Here is a 22105-nt window from a genome sequence, read left to right on the forward strand (position 1 = left end):
GGGCTGACTACATTGATAACGTTTTCTTGCTAACTCAAGATGCAGATAACTGGTTCCAGTTGGATTTTTTCGACGAATTAGCTTTTCTCACATCTACTAATACTCTGAGGATATGCAAGAGATTGCTTCTCAATTTTTAGTAAACAATCACAAGCTTTTTAAGCACTATGTGCAAAAATACATCAATAGTCGCTTTACGTACTTTAGACACCAATCTAAATTAAAAAAGAAGATACGTATTTTATTCTTTTGTGTTATCAATGTTCTTGAAAAAATAATAAAATATTTCTAAAAATCTTATGGACATCAAAAGCAATAAACTTTTATTTTGTTTTATTATTTCTTGCATTAAATATCTACACAAATATGGAAAAATAAATTAAGCAACAAAACTTCAAGGTAGTTATTTTAATATGATTTTCACTTAAATATTTAGACGCTTTGCGTACTTCGTCCACTACTCCAGTTAACTTGCCAAATATTAGAAAATGCCTGTAACTTATCATTGACGTCAACATGAGACCAGAGCATCGGTCCGATGATACATGGGCGCACAGACTATCAACTGGTCCAGTTCAAAAGTTACATTGGGTTAATACTATAATATAACTTTTATTTCCAAAACTGGAAAACGTCTATTATTATATACACTTCCAAAAAACTTCATCTCTGTCCAATTACTACTCCCATTGTTATGAATAAGCTTTATAAGACACACTTAAAAAACAAGCTGTTGAATGCTGTCTCAAGAGAAATCCTGTCGCTCTAATTTGGATGCCACCAAACAATCTAAGAGAAAAATATGCTGTACTTGAAAACATGAGTATGTGTTCATAACAGTAAATAGTTATATGAGTGTTTGTACAGGATAGACAAGCATTATGCAGAAATCGGCTATTTGAGAATTTTTGCGAATGTCACAAGAAATTGAATTATTTCTGTTCTTTTTATTTCTGTTTCTGTTCTTCTTCCTTTGGAGAAGGATGTCCTTTCATATCAAACGTGGCGTATGTAGGAGAGTGACAGTGAAGACCCATATCAGCCAATTACTAACAACCCACGGCTCACGCATTCCATGCTTCTTTTAGGCCATCTGTTTGTTGACATGATATCAATATTCCTCACTTTGTGTCTCCTTGTCTTTGTACAGCATTTTCCCACTACTCCATTTGCATTGCATTTATATTGAGTTATGTTCTTCGACCAGAGTTTTATACATTCGTTTTTTCTTTCTTTTGGATATTTTTTTACTCCAGAGAATGTTGTTCGGTCTCGAGCTAAGGTATTAACTAAGTTTGACACAAACTCTAAAGCGACACATTAGCGATGTATTAGGCTTGGTGGAAAGAGAAAGTGAACCCCAAATTAGCAAAACAAACATGCTGCAGAATATGTCCTCGTATGTTATAACGTATGTTTTATTTATGTATGGATTCTAGGTTTAAAGACCGTTCGTCTTGAGTTTGAGTCTGAAAGTGTAACTGAAATATTAAGGAATGTATTTTTATGTAAGACACATTTTTTATTGAATTAAACAATAAAAAATATTAAATAAATTTTAACAAAACTGTATCAAGACTGTAACAAGTGTTTCAAAAAAATCTTCTAAAGTTAACCTTAAATTAATATAAATCGAAATAAAAGAAACAAAAATTAAGGTATATACCAATAATAAACGTATTAAAACCAAAAAACTACTGTTTTACTGCACAATTCAAACTTAAATTAATAATAATCATTTTTCCTTCATAAATTTCTTTAATCCTGAACGAAGGAAATCTTTGTCTTGATTGCTATAATCAAAGATTTCTTCGTGTTCCGAGTCTTCGCAGCGAGAGCAGTTGTAAAATGAATTAGCCCCTGGGTGGCCAAGTAGCCCCATTTTAAGGTACTTTTTATAAAATTTAAATGTTAATTAGTAGCCAACGCAGCCGTGCTGACGAGGTAGTAGAAAATCTTCGCCAAAACAAGACCAAAATCTAATTAGAAGCCGAGGTAGCCGTGCTGCTGAGACAGTGATGTTTGCATGAATATAAAACATATTTTTTTAATAACAGTGTATTAAGAAATCCCCAAGAAAGCTATACGGATCTATGATTTTATGACTATTTATTATTCTATGACTATATTTAAATGCATTTCAAATTCATTATTCCAAATTAACCAAAGTGATGTAATATGTATAATAAGTGAACCAGAGGCGCCTCCACCATTTCAGCTCGAATGAATAAATGGACGTTTAGTTCACGTGGGAGAACTCCACGCTTTTCTATATTGGCACACCAACGACAACAATTGTCACGATTGTTCGATTTGATTAATTCCTCGGCCATATTTACGGAAATATGACACATCGAATAAATATTGAATTAATCCCAATTATCGGATCCTAATGCGAGGCGGACGCGTAACATTCGAAATTGTCACCCAACATTTAACCGACGCCAGCTCCTGTTAAGTGTTGCACGCCAATGGACCGAACGAATGAATATTTGACCGAAGTGCAATTTAATTACAATAAACAAACATCGACTGATCACAATAACCGCTATAAATATTTATTTTGGCGACCGACGCGGCGTCCTCGTCCGCGCAAACGGACACTTCATTATTTCAACAAAAATTAAAGCATTCAACCATGCTTCACATTCATATAGGTTAATGAAGTGCGAAATAATCAATATAGGAGTTGAAAATTTAAAATTATTCATTCAAAACTTGTTCAGGAAATTTTAATCATATTTATTTTTGTTTCAGTAATTCCGACTAAAGTACACATGTTACACGACGATAAAGAACTGGTGGATCCGGTGTTAGGACCGTACAACGAAGGAACGGAAGTTGTGGTAACGTGCGAAGCAATCGGTGGAAGACCGATTCCTGACGTCAAATGGTACAACGGTTCGAGGGAAATTAAATGTAAGTCGAATAGGTATAGTAAATTAAGTCTCCGGTTTCTCCCCGATTCTCAGAGGGCGAGAAAGCTGTTTCAATCCGCAACGATCGTTGACGATAAGAGTGGATTTGGACGAGACATGGTCCGGTCTAGTTAAGAATCAGCGACCTTTCTCAGAATTCGCCGCACCACTAAGACGTCCCTGCTGTAAATAAGATGGGGTCTAAGGGATCGAGATAGGAAATAGGATCGAGCTCCTATAAAACTTAATGATAATTATCTAACCGCCCGTTTTGGTGTGCGTCGAATGGCTTTTTGAGTCTCAAGGCAGTTTGGCTTAATAAGGTGGTTCGGTTTAACACGTTTTACGGGCTTATATTACTACAAGTGACATAGTTTTAATATTACGAATAAATTTTTATTTTTTTCAAAAAATATTAGTTTCAGGCTTCCCATTTGTTTTCTCTCGGAAAATATACAAGGTGATATATTACCAAAAAGAAATGTTAATGAACATATCGATAGTCTCAAATCAATAACACGTAAGTCCAAAATGATAAGTTTTGGGAAATCACAAAAAACATTTCTTTTGTGATTTACGTTACACGATCGATGTTTATTTTACAAATTAAGAAGAGAACATCATAAAAAGTCGTATTAGATACAAAACGTTTAATTAAAAATCCTTTTCTCTTGTAAAATCAGACTTACGTGTTATTGAAATACAAAAAATAGACTTACGGGTTATTGAACAGCATTTTATTTCCGTAGAACATTCAAAAACTTGAAGTAAGTGTGTATTAAAAAAATGTAACACCGGTAATAAATTGTATACAAAATTAATTCATAAAACACAAAAAACTCATTCAAAAGTTAAATTGTCATAAAATGACCAACAATCCTCAGGTATAACCGATTTCAACTGTTGAAGGTGCTCATATTTGGTTTTTTTTATTTTTATTCTTTGATTATGAAGTTTTTCATATTCATTGTTAGTGGAAGAAATAGTTTTTCTTGTTCTTTGTGGTAGCTCTTCATACTCACTATCAAAATTTAGTTTAAAAAAAATTTTTTGCTAGTATTTCAAAGCTCGTAGATTTGTAACGGTTGGGTCTCCTGGTTTCCTTCCGGGTCTTATTGAAGAATAAACGAGATTTTTTTTGAAGTTCCTGAAAAACTTGTGATTCACTAGTTTTCTAGTAACTTCATGAAATTATTTTTTGGTGCTTGTTCTGATAAAATGCCTCTAACTCTTGGTCTTTCATTCTTTTCGTCATTGATTCCATGTTTACTTTGCTTGACCCAATTACAAACTTGCCATTCTCTTAACTTCAGTGTGGAAAGGAACATTTTTTTGCATACAGGATAAATGCCATCGTCTATTTTGAGGGAATATTTAAGAGTTGCTGTTTTTCGAACATTTTCTCCTTCTGATCTTCTTTGATGAGGTGGTACTTTATTTACTAAATTACACACATATGTTTGTCTCTGACCCCACGATAAATCTTGCCAAAACTTTTTGAAAACTTCTTCACGTTTTAAATCATCAATTTCATTGTATCTTCTCTTCTTGGATTTTCGGCAAAAGTTTGAAATACAAGGTATTCCAAGTTTTCTGTTTTCTCTTTCGTCCTGAAATGTTTTTGACTGATTAGGTGGCATTCTGTATCCTAGGTACGGTTTTCCCTTCATCCTCAGATCTTGATTTATTTTTTTAGTAGTTCTACCGAGTTCGCGTTTTCTTTTAGGGGGACCTTGATCTTGTAGATTGAAAGATTCTGATGTGAGTGATGTGGCTGATTCTGATTCTAGGTTCTCCTCTTCACTGATATGAAAATCTCTGTCCTGACCTACATCGTCGTTTTCACTTACTGCTTCAAGAACATTGATCTCGGTAACCACAGTCTCTTGCGAATTATATACAGCGTGCTCCACTTCATTATCTGCACAATTAGCAGAATCCATTGCCTTTAAAAAGCTATCATTGACGTCATCGATAATATCCATCGGCAAATCCATTATATTGAAATCAGCAATTTGATTCTCTTTTTCATGTGAGTCATTATCAGGACCAATGGTATTTTCTTTGGCAATTTTATTTGGTCTATTTTCATCAATTTGGCACATCAGAAGTATTCTTTTCGATCTTGAAGTCATTATAGTAGAACTAGAATAAAAACCAATACCACGTAAATCATAGGCTATATAAACTTTCAATACCACGTAAGTCATATTCAAAACAATTTCAGTTCAAAACAAGCATGTAAATCTAAACATAATACAATGTTTTCAAAATAAAAAAATACAACAATTTAATTTTTTTTCTGATTAGTTTATTGTCTTCCTTTAAAAAATCGGCTAATCACTTGAACGGACATTCGCCGTGTTAAACTGCTAACTTACGAGCTATTGCGAGCTATTGAATTGATTTTTAACGATTTTATTTTACGTGGTATTGTTTTCGCGCCATTTTCGGATTTTTCAAAGCTTGCTACCGTTTAATAGATGACGCCTCTAATTCTAATGAATTGGAAAACGTTTAAATTTGAGAATTTTAGCAATTTTCGAACTTACGAGATATTGATTTGAGACCATCGATATGTCCAATTTCAGTTATTTACGAAATTATAACACATTAAAGTTTTAATTTTCATTAACATTTTTTTTTTGGTAATTGGATTAGCTATCATATGTCAAAGTTTGATAGTGAGCTAATAAATCACCCTGTATAGTTATCTAAAAATTCTTTTAAAAGAATTCTCCCATAACTACTACGAACCGTTTCGTTATCGACTAAATTAGAACTTCCCCCGAAAAATACACCCTTCTCGATAAATTTGAATGGCCGCATAAATTTTAAATCGTCCCGATATTGGAAATCAAATTTCATCTGTGTCTCTCGTTGGGAATTCTTCTCGGAATCTGCTTGCGCGATCTCCGTTTGGAGTCCGGATCATGTCGTTAACGTTATAAAACTGGATAGGTAGCAGCAGTATGTCATTAGCTCGCAAAAACCGTGAAACGAATCTGAATGTGACCCAAAGAAACAAAGCCGAGGGCCAGACTTTCAATGATGTGGCAGGAAAAGACGCGGATTAAATGCTTCTCTCGGCGTTTTTGACCCATCCCTCAACCTTTTGTCAGGTTTCTATATAATTTCCATTCGAAATTTAAATTGGACTGTTTATTCAAAGAAGATGTAACCGTTATCAAATTATTTCAGTTGAATAATTATAAAAGCCAACGGATTTTACAGACTTCATTTCCCAGAGGTGCTCTCATTTACTTTTTAGTACGTTTTAACTGTAGTAAATTTTTAAATGCAACCTCTTTATTTAACCATACGCTACAAACCGTGAACATTCGTACAAATAATAATGAAATATCTATAATTAATAAAACCCGAGTGAATTCGTTATCGTGTATTTGCAGTAAATTGACGGAGAATACGACTACAAATGAGTTTATTTGTGTTTGAAAATTTTGCGCTCCAAAAGTCATAAAATTTAGCATTGGTCCTCGAAAACAAAGAGGAAATAAAATAGTTTTCAAAATGGTAAATTGTCCGAAATTGTGTACTTTTCCCACTACAAAGCGATGTCGTTCGTACCAACACCGACCGTTTACATGTATTTACACTCATTTCACATACACTCCTGTAACCATTTTTAATTAAACACAAAAATAACAAAGTAACATTCGATAGTTAAATTAATTACTTATATATAATTTTATAATAACCTTTTACATCATCACACTATTTTTTGTATATCTTTTGTAAATAACGAAAATGTAATTGAACAGATGTTATCTATTCCACTTGATACTTATACTTGGTTTAAATAGTAATTATGATTTAGAGGGCTAAACGGATGATGGTGCAAAGTTTCCGTTGTAACTCGTTGCATTAGAGTAGAGTTTCAGTGGTGCCGAAGACGCAGGGCTAATTTAAAAATAAACGTAGAACTGGAAGTTCGCCAGTAAAAAGTCTATTACGGAGGCGGAAAGATATACGAGGGGCGCAAGGATTAGGCAAGAATTTATTATCTTGCTGTGCGGATTATCTGCTTAATGTCGAATTAACGAGAGAGGAAAGTCTGTTTCCAAAAATAGGTTCACGTGTGTATAAAACCATCAGCTCGATGTAAATCTATAACTTAAATAATTATGTAACTTCAAAAAAATAGAAATGTAGAAAAGGAAAATTTCGAGAATAAAGATTTTCTATTAAAAAAGAAAGTTAATATTAGATCTGTATACAGAGACATTTGTTTAACACATTAATAATATAAATCATGGAGAGAGTATGCAATAAATGATTCTAGATTGATACTTTATTGCTCTGGGGAAGTTTGCGATTTTTATTTATAAGAGAACATAACTCAAAATCAGGTAAATGGAGAGTGTGTGTTTCATTGATAACTGCAGATGGATCATGTTCGATGCAATATGGAAACTGCATATGTGTTATTAGAACCACACGTTGCCGTTCGATTAATTTTAGATCGAATATGTAAATCGTATGGCTTACTCATCCATTAAATAAAGAAATGATTTACAACATCAGTTGAACTTTAATTAATATTAAAGATTAAGAAATAAATATTAATAAAGAAAGTTGCATTAGAACATTAAATAGTGGTGGAAAAACAAGTATTTAAATTTAAACGAACTCTGTGAAATGCTTTCTTTAAAAGGGATTGTGTTTAAGATAAGATTAGAGGTTTCCGGCAAGGCAATTGCTACAGTTTTAAACAATAGTTGAAATAAACATAATAATAATAAACTAATACATAAACTATAGACCCAGCATTGACCAAGGAATTAATCAAATTCGAAACGGAATAATGTAGTGAGATCATATAATAGTTGCAACCCCTATTCGATCAACACTGCGACGTCTCGGCTTGACAAATAATTATTATTACTTATTTGGGGTATACAATGCACATATTGTAAGATACACTATATTGCAGCTCCATTGTCTGCTCCTCTCTAAAATTTCGTCTCTCCATTCCTCTTCTTATGCTTTTCTTCTTTTATCTTTCTTCTCCAACGTAGAGTGCATTTGAATATTCTTTTCTACTTTCTATCCTCTGACATTCTCATGATGTGACCAAACCAAATTAACTCTTCGTTTCTATTCTGTCAAGCACACTTATTTTCGCATCCATTCTGTTTCTTATCTCATCACTTCTAACTCGATCCAATTTTGATACTCATACACTTCTTCTAAGGTAATCCACTTCCATAGCACCTGTGTCAATACCTCACTTCCATAGCATAGTACTGATTCTACGCAGAATTCTGGTTTCGGTTCGATATACTTTTATTCCACCATATTAAATTTAGGAATCCTATAACTTTCTTACTTTGCTTTAAAGTTCGAGAATCATGTAAAAAGAAGGAAAGTTATGGCCATAAGAAAATTGAGGAAAATTTACAGATTAACAAAACCAGAAAGTAAACTCAGCGTGCCAAATAGAGTAAAGTTATTGAGGACCATCTTTACTCCGATGATTTCGTCCGGAGAAGAGGTATGGACAACAGAATCATAGAAAGCGAAGGAAAATATCATTAGAACACAGAATATAATAATCAGAAGAGTGCTGGGAACACCGTGGTACATAAAAAATAGCGACTTGAGAAGAGATGTTGAAGCAGTAGACCTAGTAGAAAGGGCACAAAAAGGAATGATCGAAAGACTCAAAGAACACACAAATGATCGTATAGCGCAAATTGATCTGGAACTAGAAGGGACTAACTTCTAACTTTCAGTGTTGTATGTCCAAACTTTACAAGAACAGAAAGCAAATTTATCATGGACTAACCATCTGAAATAACTTACAGTAGGAAGAAAGAAAAACTTTCTTACTTTATCGGATTCTATTTCTAATCTCTGCTAGCCACAGTCCATTTCGATCCATGATTGCTCCAAGGTATTTGAAATATTCAACTGGTTTAATTGCCGTGCCGTTTTTAATTACTACTTCAAATTTTGCATCCGAAGTAACTACTAAATATTCTGGTTTATTAAGGTGAACTTGCATGTCTCCTCTGTTCATAAGTTGAATACAGTCTTGTAATCATAAACTCCAAGTCGTACGCGTACTTGGCGATAACTACCTGGTCATCAGTGAAGTTCAGAGACAGAGTTTCGTTATTAATAGAGATTCTCACGCCTCCACACTGCCTTTTCCAATCCTTTAGAGCCATTTAAATATAAATATTGAAAAGATAAGTTCCACTTGGTGTTTACCTTTTTTGTCACTTATTAAACACTTATTGTTAACTTAAAAAGATCGGAAGTTTGTTTTCTGATTGTTATGATTGATATGTTGTGATATTATGTATTATATGTATTAAATATCATATTAGTTTCACATAACTTTAATTGCAACCCTTCCGACGCAAGCGATTACGAAGTAATGGCTGGTTTCTTCTGGTTACGCCATGGTCCTATTTAATTAAATGGTACTATTTATCACCAATCTGAAGTTATTACTGGTTTCGCCTGATTATGTCAAGGCCACATTCGGCCGAGGCGCTGCATTAAATATTATATTGGTATTTTATTGTTGAATGCCTCAAATTTGAAATGTTCATCCAAAACATTTTCTTTCAACATTTTTAGTTCGATGGTTATAATAAGAAGTTTTATCCAAAAACGTCAATATACTCGTTTGGCTATTTTATGATTTGTAACTAAAAATGCGAAATAGTTGAAACAAAATCGATTGAGAATTATGTTTTCGTTATTTATTATAAACACTTTGTATTAATATCATTCTCATCCAATGTTTTTAATGTTTTAGCTAAAATCATTTTACTGTTGAGTGCCTCAAATTTAGAAAGGGTCGGATTTGAAATCTACTCGGTTAGTAATAGCCATTGTTGTGTTTTACGCTTGAGGATAACGTTTTGTTTGTTCATTTCAAACAGTTTTCATTCATAATATTTTCACCTATTATTTTTAGTTCGCCAATTGAGACCTTTTATCCAAAAATGTTATTTAGAGGTTTGGGGTTTTATAGTTTTTAAATGAAAATGCAAAATAGTTGGAAATAGTTGAAGCATTATTAAACCGTTTTATACTATTTTTACACTTCTGTTGTAACCCTCATAGATATCTTATGATCTAACCTATTTTCAGTACTTAATTCCAATTTTCTTTGTTTGAAAGGTATAATAATAAAAGAATAATAAAATGTTACTGCAGATTAAATTAGTTTTTAGATCCTCTATTAAATAACGGAAATTACATGAATTTGTATCCGTTTATGCCGACTTTATCAACTTTAATATATTTATGTGTACGATTAAACAGTCTCAAAGAAAACCATCCTTGGTTTTTTTTAATTTTTCATTTGTGAAATCGGTTTATTCTTTCCAAAACTTGGTTATCAAGTGTTAATAATTTAAACACAATATAAACTTTGATGCATTTTTTGTTATCACCATCGTTGTTTTCTACGAATCTGAAAATAAGTTCAATTTCATTATCTCCTTAAGTATTTTCGTGATTACCAATCTTGCAATTTTTGGGAAGCATCTTTGGCACCTTGGTTATGATACCATCCATTTCTTCCATTTTCGTTCAGTCTCCATCAATACTGCATCTAGAAGTGTCTCAAAACTCGTCCAAGAATGCATAAAATCTCCATACACCCCTTATTAAACTTGCACCACGCCTTTCAAGTATGCATCAAATCTCTAATAGTTAACTTGATGATGTATCAGACAACAAGATTTCATAAACTTTGTATCGAGACAACATTGTATACATAAAATCTGATAACCTCTACATCAAATTCTCTCCATGTTTCTATCAAGTCAAGTCTACACAGTAAAGTCTGAAGTACTTAAAGCTGTCATAAAATCTACATAGAGATGAAATGATGGTGAGTAACACAGATGCTAAGGTATTCAACCATTTTTTCAAAAACCTTATTACTTTATTTGTTTCATGGTGTTGTAGAAAACCTTTTGAAAACATTACTGTTAATGACAGAACTATCAAATTCTATTATTTATAATGATGTTGTGCATAATTTAATTGGCTAAAAATTAATTAATTCGTATATGTGTTTGGTAGCATGCATTGTTTTAAATGTTTTAAAATACACTTTCACTTAATAATGATACTCCTATTAGCTCATAAATCATTTCGGAATCTAAATGTTTAAATGTTTTAACTTTGGATGAGTTCATAAAGTTCATCAATATATTAAAAAAACATGAAGATAATTTGTGGGAGAATTTTACTTTTAATTAGTTCTCGATTTATAGACCAAGCACTTCGATAATAAAACGAATATTTTTTAATCACGTCCAAAAAGGTGATGTATAACGAATCTCTCTTCAACCATCCTCTCAGTTCGCCCCCTAATCTGGGATAAACGGGACCATTTTTCACCCTTGATTAAAAACAAGGGACGTCAAATTTACGTTCGTTATCTGGGGCGCGCGCCAGTTTCGGACACTTTTCGCCTGCGAGAACCGAATTTTTCCGACGACGGCCACTTATATTAATTTTCTAATTACTTTTTGTCGGCGCCGCCGTGCAAAAGTTTCTCGACGGTTTCCCCGCAAAAACCATTAGACAGACGAATAGTTTCAGCTCCTTTTTACATTTTCTTTAGTAAAACACTCATTTTAAACAAACTAAAATTGCAATTACGTTTACTAATATCTACACAGCTCTACAACATCTTTACAAATTTTTATATTTTCAAGTTCCCAGATTACGAATATATTCATGAAAGTAGTGAATGTGCTCCTGTTTTTTATGATTTTTACATATCTTATATTTTGAACAATTATCGGCTTGTTAGTAATAGAATTTATTTTCCCAGTCATGATTAGGCTTCTGCGCAACTTTTTCGCGCATACAAACATCACGTCATCCCCACTTTCAGAAGCTGAGATCTCAGTTATTTGACAATATTGAAGTACTTACACGTGAATCTGGATAAGTTGTCATGTGTTAATATTTTTTTTTAATTACTGAATGTCCATTCTAATATATTTGTCTTGTCTTTTAAAACATGAGTTCATCACGAAGAAAGGGTAAATATAGTAGTGATTTATTTTGTTATAATAACATTAAAATCAAACAAGTTCTTAAATGCAATAGAAGCTACAAAAAGCTGTGACGTCACACAAATCATTAAAAACAAGAACATTAACACAACAGATATTTATGGCTTATTAGTAAAACTGCTAAAAGAAATAGAAGAATAAATGAGTAAACAACAGAAAGTAGTACTAAACAAATGTTTGACAGAAGGTATTTTCCCACTGAAACTCAAACGAGCGAAAGTAATACCAATTAAGAAACCAGGGGACTCAAACGATTGTGGCAATTATAGACCTATATCAATATTACCGGCGATGTCGAAAGTATTTGAAATGGTCATAAAGAGAAGGATAATGGAATATTTAGAAGAAGAAGATCTCATAACCAAATATCAGCATGGGTACATACAAGGCAGATCAACCACAACAGCGTTACTAAATGTTATCCAAAAAATAGCAGAAGGTTTTGACCAACAGAAATACACGCAAATAGCCTTTTGTGATCTCAGCAAGGCTTTCGATGTAGTACACCACAGAATTTTAAGAGAAAAATTACATAAATATGGTTTCAAAGCTACTGCATATAATTTATTAGCCTCTTACCTGGATCAAACAGAACAACAAGTGTATTGGAAAGGAATACACTCAGAATGGAAATCTGTGGGGACGGGTGTACCTCAGCGTTCTGTGCTTGGGCCTATACTTTTTCTGATATATATAAACGATCTGCCAGAAAATGTGAAAGCACTTTCCATTTGTCTCTATGCAGATGACACGTCTGTTATCAACCAAGGAAATGATATTCAGCAACTTAAAAATAAAACACAAACGTGAAATCAAAATGAAATTAAATGCAGATAAAACCAAAACACTAACTTTTTCTACAAAAAGAGATAAAGACACTGAAATTCAAAAGATAAATTTTTTAGGCATTATGCTGTCTGAAACTTTAACGTGTTCGGGCCATGTAACAAACTTAAAAATAAAATTATCAAATTCAATATACTATATAAAGGTTATATCTAAAAATTTACCAAGAAATGAAACAAAAAGCGTCTACTTCGCTTACTTTCACAGCATGACAACGTATGGCATATCTATCTGGGGAGGGTCAAATGATATGTACGACATATTTAAAATGCAAAAGAAAGTGATTCGGCGGGTCTTGTCTGGGCTTGACTATATTGGAAGCTGCCGAACATTTTTTAAAACCTTAAAAATACTAACTATCCCATGTTGTTTCATACTTACCTACCTACTTAATGTTCATACGAAGAAAGACACATTGTCAGAGAACGAAGATCTACATATCTACAACACGCGCCATGGAAGTAGTCTGTTAATACCATATCACAGAATCTAAAAATCCCAGAATACTTTCAACTATATATCGGTCAAATTGTACAATGCATTGCCATCAAAAATAAAACAATTGAATAACAAAAGGTTCAAACAAACAATTAAACGAATATTATTGGAAAAAGAGTATTCAATTGCGGAATACCTTGCAGACAAGAACTTTCCTAATATATAAATACTGGGTTGTGAATGGGTTGTAATTAAGGATATGTAATATTTTGACTCTTACGAACTGTATATTATTGACGAGAATAAAGTATAATCTTACTTATTCAATAAAACTATTATTATTATTATTATTATTTAATACGTGATCTCAATTTATACAAAACAAAGACCAGAACTGTTAGCCTCAAGATAGAAAGAAAAAAGTTTATTGGCTCCAACAGTAACAATTACAACATACAGAACGCGATAAAGTGAGTTATTACAATTTTTTAGTGAAAATGAAGGACTGGTGTAGTGTAATAATGATATCGCGAAGCTGCTTCTAGACATGGCAGTTTATTGACAGTTGTAAAAGAAGTTTAAAATGTGTCTTACTGCACAATGGAAATAAATTTGCATCAATTCCAATAGAATATTCAACAAAACACAAAGAAGAATATGAAAATGTAAAATTAGTTTTAGAAAAAATTAATTGCTCGGAACATCAATGGCCGATCTGTGTGGATTTGAAAATGGTTAATTTTTCACTTGGTCAACAAAGTGGATACACGAAATACCCTTGCTTCATTTGTATGTGGGACAGTAGAGCAAAGCAACTTTTTTGGTAACAAGATGTTTATCCTGTAAGAAACTCTTTAACTGTCGGTAAAGCCAATGTAATAAGGGAGCCGTTGGTGAGCAGAGACAAAATCATACTTCCACCATTACATATTAAGTTAGGGATGATAAAGCAATTTGTAAATGCGTTGGACAAGGAAGTAGATTGTTTTAATTAGACTTGTAAAAAATTTCCGAAGCTTAGTATGGAAAAGTTGAAAGGTACGGCAATTGATGAATGACACAAATTTTATTAAAGTTATGACTGTTCCGGAAAGTAATGCTTGGAAAAGTAGTCGAAAATTTCCTGGGTAGCCATAAAGCACCAAATAATGAAGAAATTGTACAAAATATGCTTGACAAAGTTTCAGACTCTAGGAGCAAATATTAGTATCAAGTTATATTATCTCCGCAATCATCTGGATAAATTTCCGGATAATTTAGGAAATTATAATAAGGAATCTAAAAAAATCTAAAAGTGATGGAGGAAAGGTATCAGGGTCGATGGGATTGTCACATGATGGCAGATTAGATTTAAAAAAAGATTGTCCCCTGAAAAATTATAAAAGAAAAGCTCATAAAAGGCGTTTTATGGAAATATAACAAATGTTTTCGACATTTTCCTCTATTTACTTCTATGTATCAAAATCAATCTTATATCTAGGGCAACAAAACCCCTATAGACCAGTGCTAATACTACTTCAAATGGAATTTATTCGTTTATTTCAATTTTAACAAAATTACATCCACTTTTTCAATAATGAATATATATTTTGGTAAATCTAATTTTCGTTGTGGTGAAATGGAAATCCGCGGAGTGCTATTGATATGAGGGGTTTTAGTAAATAGAGATAACGTTTAGTGGATTATCGGATATTATTGGATACAAAATTAATATCCTTAACGTTAACTAGTATTGCATTAAACAATAATATCGATGAATGAAATTTGAGCTGATACGATCGTTGATGTGATCCCAAAAATTGAAACAACTCGGATTATGGTTAATATTTTTTACAACTTAGAATGAAAAGGTTTAATAAGACAACTCGCGGAATTATTCTACAAATTAATGCTGTTGTTTGTTCAAGAGATTACCGTCATACATGACCATTACAATTCACTGATAAATTAAGCAGGCTTATCTCCAGCCAACGCCATCTACGTTGGTTAGCGGTCTAAGTTCGCTGCAGAAACTTGCTTCCACAGTTCTCTACGTGCACCAAGCTACAAAGTGTTTACATATAAATAATGCCACCCTGCGTTTAGTTACATCGCAGATGGGCGCTTAATTCGTAGTCACAGGTGATATTTTAACCTATTTCAACTCCTTTTAACCTTATTACGTTTTGACTCCTTGAGCTGCAATTGAAGTTATTCCATTTCGATATAAATGAATTAGCCGGCGAGGCAACAGCGATTTGTGGTTTAATCTTGCACGTATTTAGAGGATTTATGGAGTGCACCACGCCCACGTTCCCGTCGTTTCCTGGCAAACCTCTGCCGTCGAAAGGACCAAAACCGAATTTTCTCTGTCGGGCAATTTATCAACTCCGGCCGATATTATATAAGAGCTGAAAGGACGTGATTTATAAACACACAAAGAACGAACGATTTCCCCGACCAGTTAACAGTGGAAACGGTTCAAATGGAAGGGGCAGTCCAGGAAAAACTGGATTAACTGCTTTATAATCGGACAACTCGACTACCGCCATCCCCTTTTTTACTCCTTTCTCTTAACCATAAAATATGGCAGCCGTTTTTCTTCTTCAATACGATACAAATGATTTCTTAACACACAAGAGTGATCACCTTTCTAAGTTTATTATGATGAAGGTATCCCAAAAGGGGGAGAAAGATTTCGATCTCTCCTATGGGCATTCCCTCAGGGATTAATGATCAAGTTTTTAGGGCCTCCTACCTATCATATTTACAGTGACAGATAATGTTTTGGCCATGGCCTTTCACGCGCGGTTACCGCATCCCACTTCGTCCAAAATCGATACCTAAGGTGACTGTTATTTATAACCTCGAGGCTACACTCCACCCCGTTTTATCCCTAGCGGTAGATCATCCAGGAAGGGTGGCAAACAGAGAACGAGAGTAAGCACGACATATTGGCCTAAATTCCGACTCCTAAATTTATTTAAAAATTTAACACTCCCTCTGAAACCAAATTTCCCTAATAGACTGTATTTCAAAAGAAAAAGGAGGGATGACTAATTCTATTCGTCAGAGTTAAATGGGAACCCTCTTGACGCTACCATCTTCAACGCTTTGAAGGTCCGAACAAAATCTCCACCCACTTAAAATCCCTTTTAGCCCGCGAGATAAGCCGTTTATGATGTGTACCCTTGACAATCTACCCTCTCTTCTCCCTCGAAGGTACGATGAGGGAAACGGAAGGATTTAGGATGATTTATAAAAAGGATAGTTTTTTTTTCTTGGCGTCTCCTTGACAGCTCTAGGGGGCCTCCAAAGTAATTTTTCATTCGTGTTACTTTTCCGAGGGGATGAATCAATACGAATGCCGCCGCGAAAGATACCGGATAAGGTAATATATGATGGGGGTAGTCATGTTAAGTGACGGACCGGATAGATGACGCGCACGTTTTCGAACCACCGTGGCTCCGATAAAAGTCCCGAGCGAACTGAAAAAGACGTTTAAATAAGATAAATGTCGGTACACGAATATCGCCCCGTGGGGTTTTGCTACTTTAAAAGGGGAAACAACGGAAAGTGTAAAAGCCTATGTTTTCGGATAAAAAAAATATTTTATAGAATTTGCAAACTAATTAGTATTAATCTATGCTAAAACCTTGTGTAATCAAGTTCTATCAAGTCCAATTTGAAGCGGAAATAACCTTAAGCTTTCGTATATTTTTACTGGAGTTGGCTGTCGCGTGCGCAAAAATAGTTAGAACGGGATCTGGTCCCCGTAATTGGAGTCCAAATTAAAGAATGGCGACGTGAAAATGGCCATTCGGTCGAAACGGTGGTCAGCATTAGGCCATTCGTCTGCAACAATGGCTCTCCGGACGACGACGCCATTGTCCCAGCTCTATCTGATTGTGAAGACGTTAGCACATTTTCTAGTTTTTCTTTTCAAAATAAAACAATTTCGGTTTAATAAGATAACACCATTTTTTATCACTCTTGTCTTCACGTTTAGTCAAAAAAACGAGATAAGTAAGTTTAAATGGAAACAGTGTTATTCAAATTTCGTTTGGCATCCTCGCCTGGTTTTGTTAAGTTTAAAACCCCCGCGGCGTTTTAGTTTCGGTTTTTGTGTGCATCTCCACCGTTTCCGACATCGTCGTCGTTGGTTCAAAAGCGCACTTCCTTTCTCAAACCTAGCACTTGTATGACTGCCCTCTTGCCAAACGGGCGATATTTATACATCCGGCGTTGTCGTCGTCCCGATACCCTTCGAGAGACAAAAAGGAACCAAGTGGAACCAACCGCTTCGGGTGTGATATTTATTCGTCGTTTCCGTATTTCGAAATAAGAGACGTTGCCGGTTATAAGGAGAATTCGAATTTATGATGTACTCGTAGTAAAGAACTGAAAACCTATCGTAACAAAAAACTTAACCGTTAATTTCCGCATTCAATATTAAGGAAAACGATCTTCTATGATTACAATCGTTTAGAGTTCTAATTCTTCTAGGATAAAGACGATATATTCCCCTATCTGGATTGGTGTGCATGGAAAACTAAATTTCCAGGATTGGGATAACTCAATAAGACTTGTTATGTATGACCAATTTTTGTTTATGGGTATGGATGAATGGTTAAGTCTAAAATTAGAAAGTTTAATACCCATGAGGAATTGATCGTTCGCATTTTAAACGGCACTATTCTCATAAAATATGCCGCGGAAGCCCTACAGGAGTTACACATGCAAGGGAAAGCTAAAAATATGTTAAAATTTGTGGTATTGTATCTTGTTACCTGTTGTGAACAAACTCAATCCCTTACCATTTTTCTATTTCTCCTGAAACACTAATTACAAACAAATTTGTGACTCTAACAATTGCCTTAAAAGGTTTTTTTCTACGAAACTATTTGAGATAAATAAGTGAAATAACATCACTCAACTGTTGACCTTCATGTTCTCTGCCCTGCTAAAGTCTATTAGCAAAGTTATTACTCTTTCTAAAGTTTGGCGTGGGATCGCATACATTTTCCGCTGAATATTCTCCCGCAGTTCTAGTAAATTTTTAAACATATAATCTTTCCTTGAGGTAATCCCACAGGTAAAAACCGCACAGAGGTAAATCTGGCAACGTGTTGACCATGGAACGTCACCTAGGAGAGATTAACCTACCAGGATATTATCTTCTTAACTTGGCCATTAGCTTCTTAACTTGTGTGTGCAGAATTTCGTCATACTAAAACCAATTCTTCCTAAGAAGAATTTGGTGGCTACATAACTCAGGGAGGTAGTATTCGGAATTAATCGTCACAATAACGCCTTTTCCTAAATAACAACCGAGACGGAATTATTGTTTGTTATGTGGGGCCCAATAATGGAAGTTTTATTTGTTAACGTAACTGTTAAGGTGGAAGTGAAAACACAATCATGCCAGGATTTTTATTCATCATCCCCAACAATGTTTCTGCAAAAGCTAATCTTATTGCGAAATGTTAATACTGTAATTCTTGAACTTTAGCAATTTTGTACGGGTGAAAATTGAAGTCATCATGATAATGTCATATTCAACATTCCTAGAACCTGAGCTCGTCGAATAGCTGATCGCTAAGGACTGTGTTTCAAAGACTGCATGTTTACAGGTGACTTTGCCATGCTATGGAATGTTCCGTACCCACAATAGAATAGTGTTTCGAAATGGAATCAGCCTAAGAATTAGATTAAAATGTAAACAAAATTGATTGTTGTGTTAGGGACAAGGAAGCGTTATTTCTGTACGACGTCTTAACGACAAAGACATGGTGTTCATTGGTCTAACGCTCCATTGTAACTAAACTTTTACATCAGCGAGATTAACCTCCACCCACTGAGACCTTTCATCTACTACCCAATACAACCCATGTTCAAAAACCGTCAGATTTCACTACCGAACGAGTATATCCCAGTAACGATATTTAATTGTAAATATATTAAAAAAACTATGAATTGTATCCATGTGGTCTCACTGTCAGTCTTGTTCCACACTTTTCATAGATTAGCTTCGTAATTCCTTTCACGCAATACCTGCACATCCCTTTTGTCATATGTACGGGCTAATAAGCATAAAAATCACCCCATATTATATTGCCTAGCCTTATAGAGGAATTTCGAGATTTCTCTTTTACTTTTAGTGTTATACTATCATGTCTGTACAAAAGCTTGTGACCTTGTAGAAAAAAGCCGAAGGTTTCTTTGACCATTTCAATAACAAGACAAATTTTATGGTATGTTATATTTGTTATATTATGTTTATATCATTGTTATTGTATTGAATGCAAAGTCGCAATACCTTGAACTTTTTTATGGGCATTATGTTTGTAATTTGTAACACACGTGTGCCATGTTCCCAGTAATATTTGCACGAAAGAAGGTACTTAATGCCCAACATTAACAGTATAGGTAAGAAATCTGTCATCATTGATTTACCTGTTAATCAAGTCTTCACAAACAGTTACTTAGGTTACAATGAAAAGTACCTAATAATGTTCTCCCACGAGCGCTGTGTTGTCTCTTATGACTTCCAATACTTCATTTGAGGTGTCAAAACCATCAGCAACCTTTATCGGAGGCGGAACTTGTATTTCGCCTTCCCATAAAATGTTTTTGCTCTGATAGCAGGCATAGATTCATTCATAATTCGCCAGAATTGATCCTAAAAGAGCGTTATCACGATAAGGCATTGTTACCGTATGGTTACTGGTATTTCAAAGAGCAATTCGCATCGATAACAAGAATCACGCACCAACCATGCATAAGTGACTTCTTGACAATTAATTTTTACTGAGACTTTTAGAATTTGCATTTTACTTGCCATAAACAACGCCAATTTGTTGCACCATTCACTGCTACATCTACCACAATCTATACGGAGAACTAAGAAAATATGGAAAATGTTTAAGGAAAAAGCTAATAAATAAATATATGCAAACAAAAAAGTTTTCCCATCAGAAACATGAGATAGGTATTTCCAATAATTATACAGTGTGTCCCAGGATAGATGTTACAAGAGGTATAATGACTTAAAAATTTTTGAAATTTATTTTAAGGCTAAGGAATTAAGCCCTGCTTGGTGTGAAGAGAATTTTAAGAATATTTTCATATTTTGTAAACAAAGGCGGTCTTGACAATGAGTCGAAAACTATTTTTAGTTTAGGTAAAGTAATCTTTTTATTCATGATACTGAAAAATTTTATTAAGAAAAGTTGTTCGAAATGAGAAATTATGGTCCTATACAAAATTTCAGGTGGATCTATCTACTTTGGTTGAACCATCACATTTTAGTTTAAATAACATAAATATTGTATAGTAATTGAAATGTGAACTAAAATTGAGGGATAATACAATTTATTTGTCAATATTTGCGACTACTTAAGTCATTTTTTTTTCATGGCATTTTTCATTGTTTTTTCTTTCTTCACTCTGATCTAATCTAAAGTATGGTGGTTTAATTAATCTAGGTAGATCTTTCTGAAATTTTGCATAGTGCCACAATTTCTCATTCTGAATAACTTTTCTTGATGATATTTTGCAGTATCATGAACAAAAAGCTTACTTTACCTGAACTCAAAATAGTTTTCGCTTCACTATCAAAGCCGAGTTGATTTTCAAAATATGAAAATATACTTAAAATTCTCTAAACACCAAGCAGGGCTTAATTCTTCAGCCTTGAAATAAAATTCAAAAATTTTGAAGTCATTATACCTCTTGTAACATCTATCCTGGGACACACTGTATACCTAGTGCTGAAGAAACAACAAAAATTGAGGAATATGAAACAACAGATAAAAGAACATTCAATGAAGAAGAGGTGAACTGAGAAAATTAAAAATTAGAAATGCAGCTGTCAATATACCGAAGGAAAAATACTTATTGTTGATTTTGTTCAACCATATCTTCAAGAATATTGTACAGAAACGTTACGATACCTATGTTTAGAAAGAGATAAAAAACCTGCCTAAAAAGCTATAGAGGAATAACGCTTTTAAACACAACAATGAAACTGTTTACAAGCATCCTGATCATACAAGCACATAACCGCTAATATTCCGACATCAGGCGGAGTTCAGCAAGGGGAAAGCTTAATCACTTAATTCATGTTTAACCTGATAAAGAACAAAATTATACATGAGGTGTCGTCTTTGAATTTGGGCTATATAATGAATAAGAATAAAGCCACTATGATATGCTATGCAGACGATGCAATCATCGAAGAAACGGAAGATGATTTGTAAAAATAGCGCTTTAAGTTCTGTCAAGTAAGCCAACAACTGAAGATCGCAAAACAAGCAATTGATACAAAATTGTAGTAGAAGGCCTGCCCATCGAACGAGTCAGTCAGTAATATCTTAGACTTGATATCTCCAGCAGACACGACCCTAGTGATATCTCTACCAGGAAGTCAAGTCTATCAAGGAATCGTTTGGTCAAATCAATACATGCAAACACAAAGCAAGATAAGAATTTTGCAACGTAATTTCCATAAGGCCCGTTATGACGTACGGAATAGAGACACGCAAAGATAGCAGCAAAACTAACAGTATGACAGGAGTTATTATAAAAACTGCAAGACTAAAAGAGACTTAGAAGAGGTTTGGTATACTGGATGTGTGTAAGACGGGGGAAACAAAGAAGAAGATGATGGTATGATCATGTGCAGATAATGAATGACAGCAGGTTACAAGTGGTTGTATGGTTTATTAATAAAAATGCTAAATATTTGGGAAGATATCATATCTTTGGACTATATTATAAACAATTTTTGTTATCACCCATAGTTATTAATTCATTACTTATTCATTTAACATATCTTGTATG

General features: G+C 33.9%; 1 protein-coding gene across 9 annotated transcripts in view; it reads left to right on the forward strand.

Annotated features, from left to right (window-relative positions):
- Positions 1-22105, forward strand: part of LOC111413372 (neuromusculin) — a 408692-nt gene that overhangs the window by 344721 nt on the left and 41866 nt on the right. For all 9 annotated transcript variants that reach the window (XM_023044314.2, XM_023044316.2, XM_023044315.2 and 6 more), the window contains exon 4: positions 2758-2919. In XM_023044314.2, the coding sequence (XP_022900082.2) occupies positions 2758-2919 (162 nt within the window). The remainder of the gene's footprint in view (positions 1-2757; positions 2920-22105) is intronic.

Source organism: Onthophagus taurus, chromosome 2 (assembly GCF_036711975.1).
Source record: "Onthophagus taurus isolate NC chromosome 2, IU_Otau_3.0, whole genome shotgun sequence".
Taxonomy (NCBI): domain Eukaryota; kingdom Metazoa; phylum Arthropoda; class Insecta; order Coleoptera; family Scarabaeidae; genus Onthophagus; species Onthophagus taurus.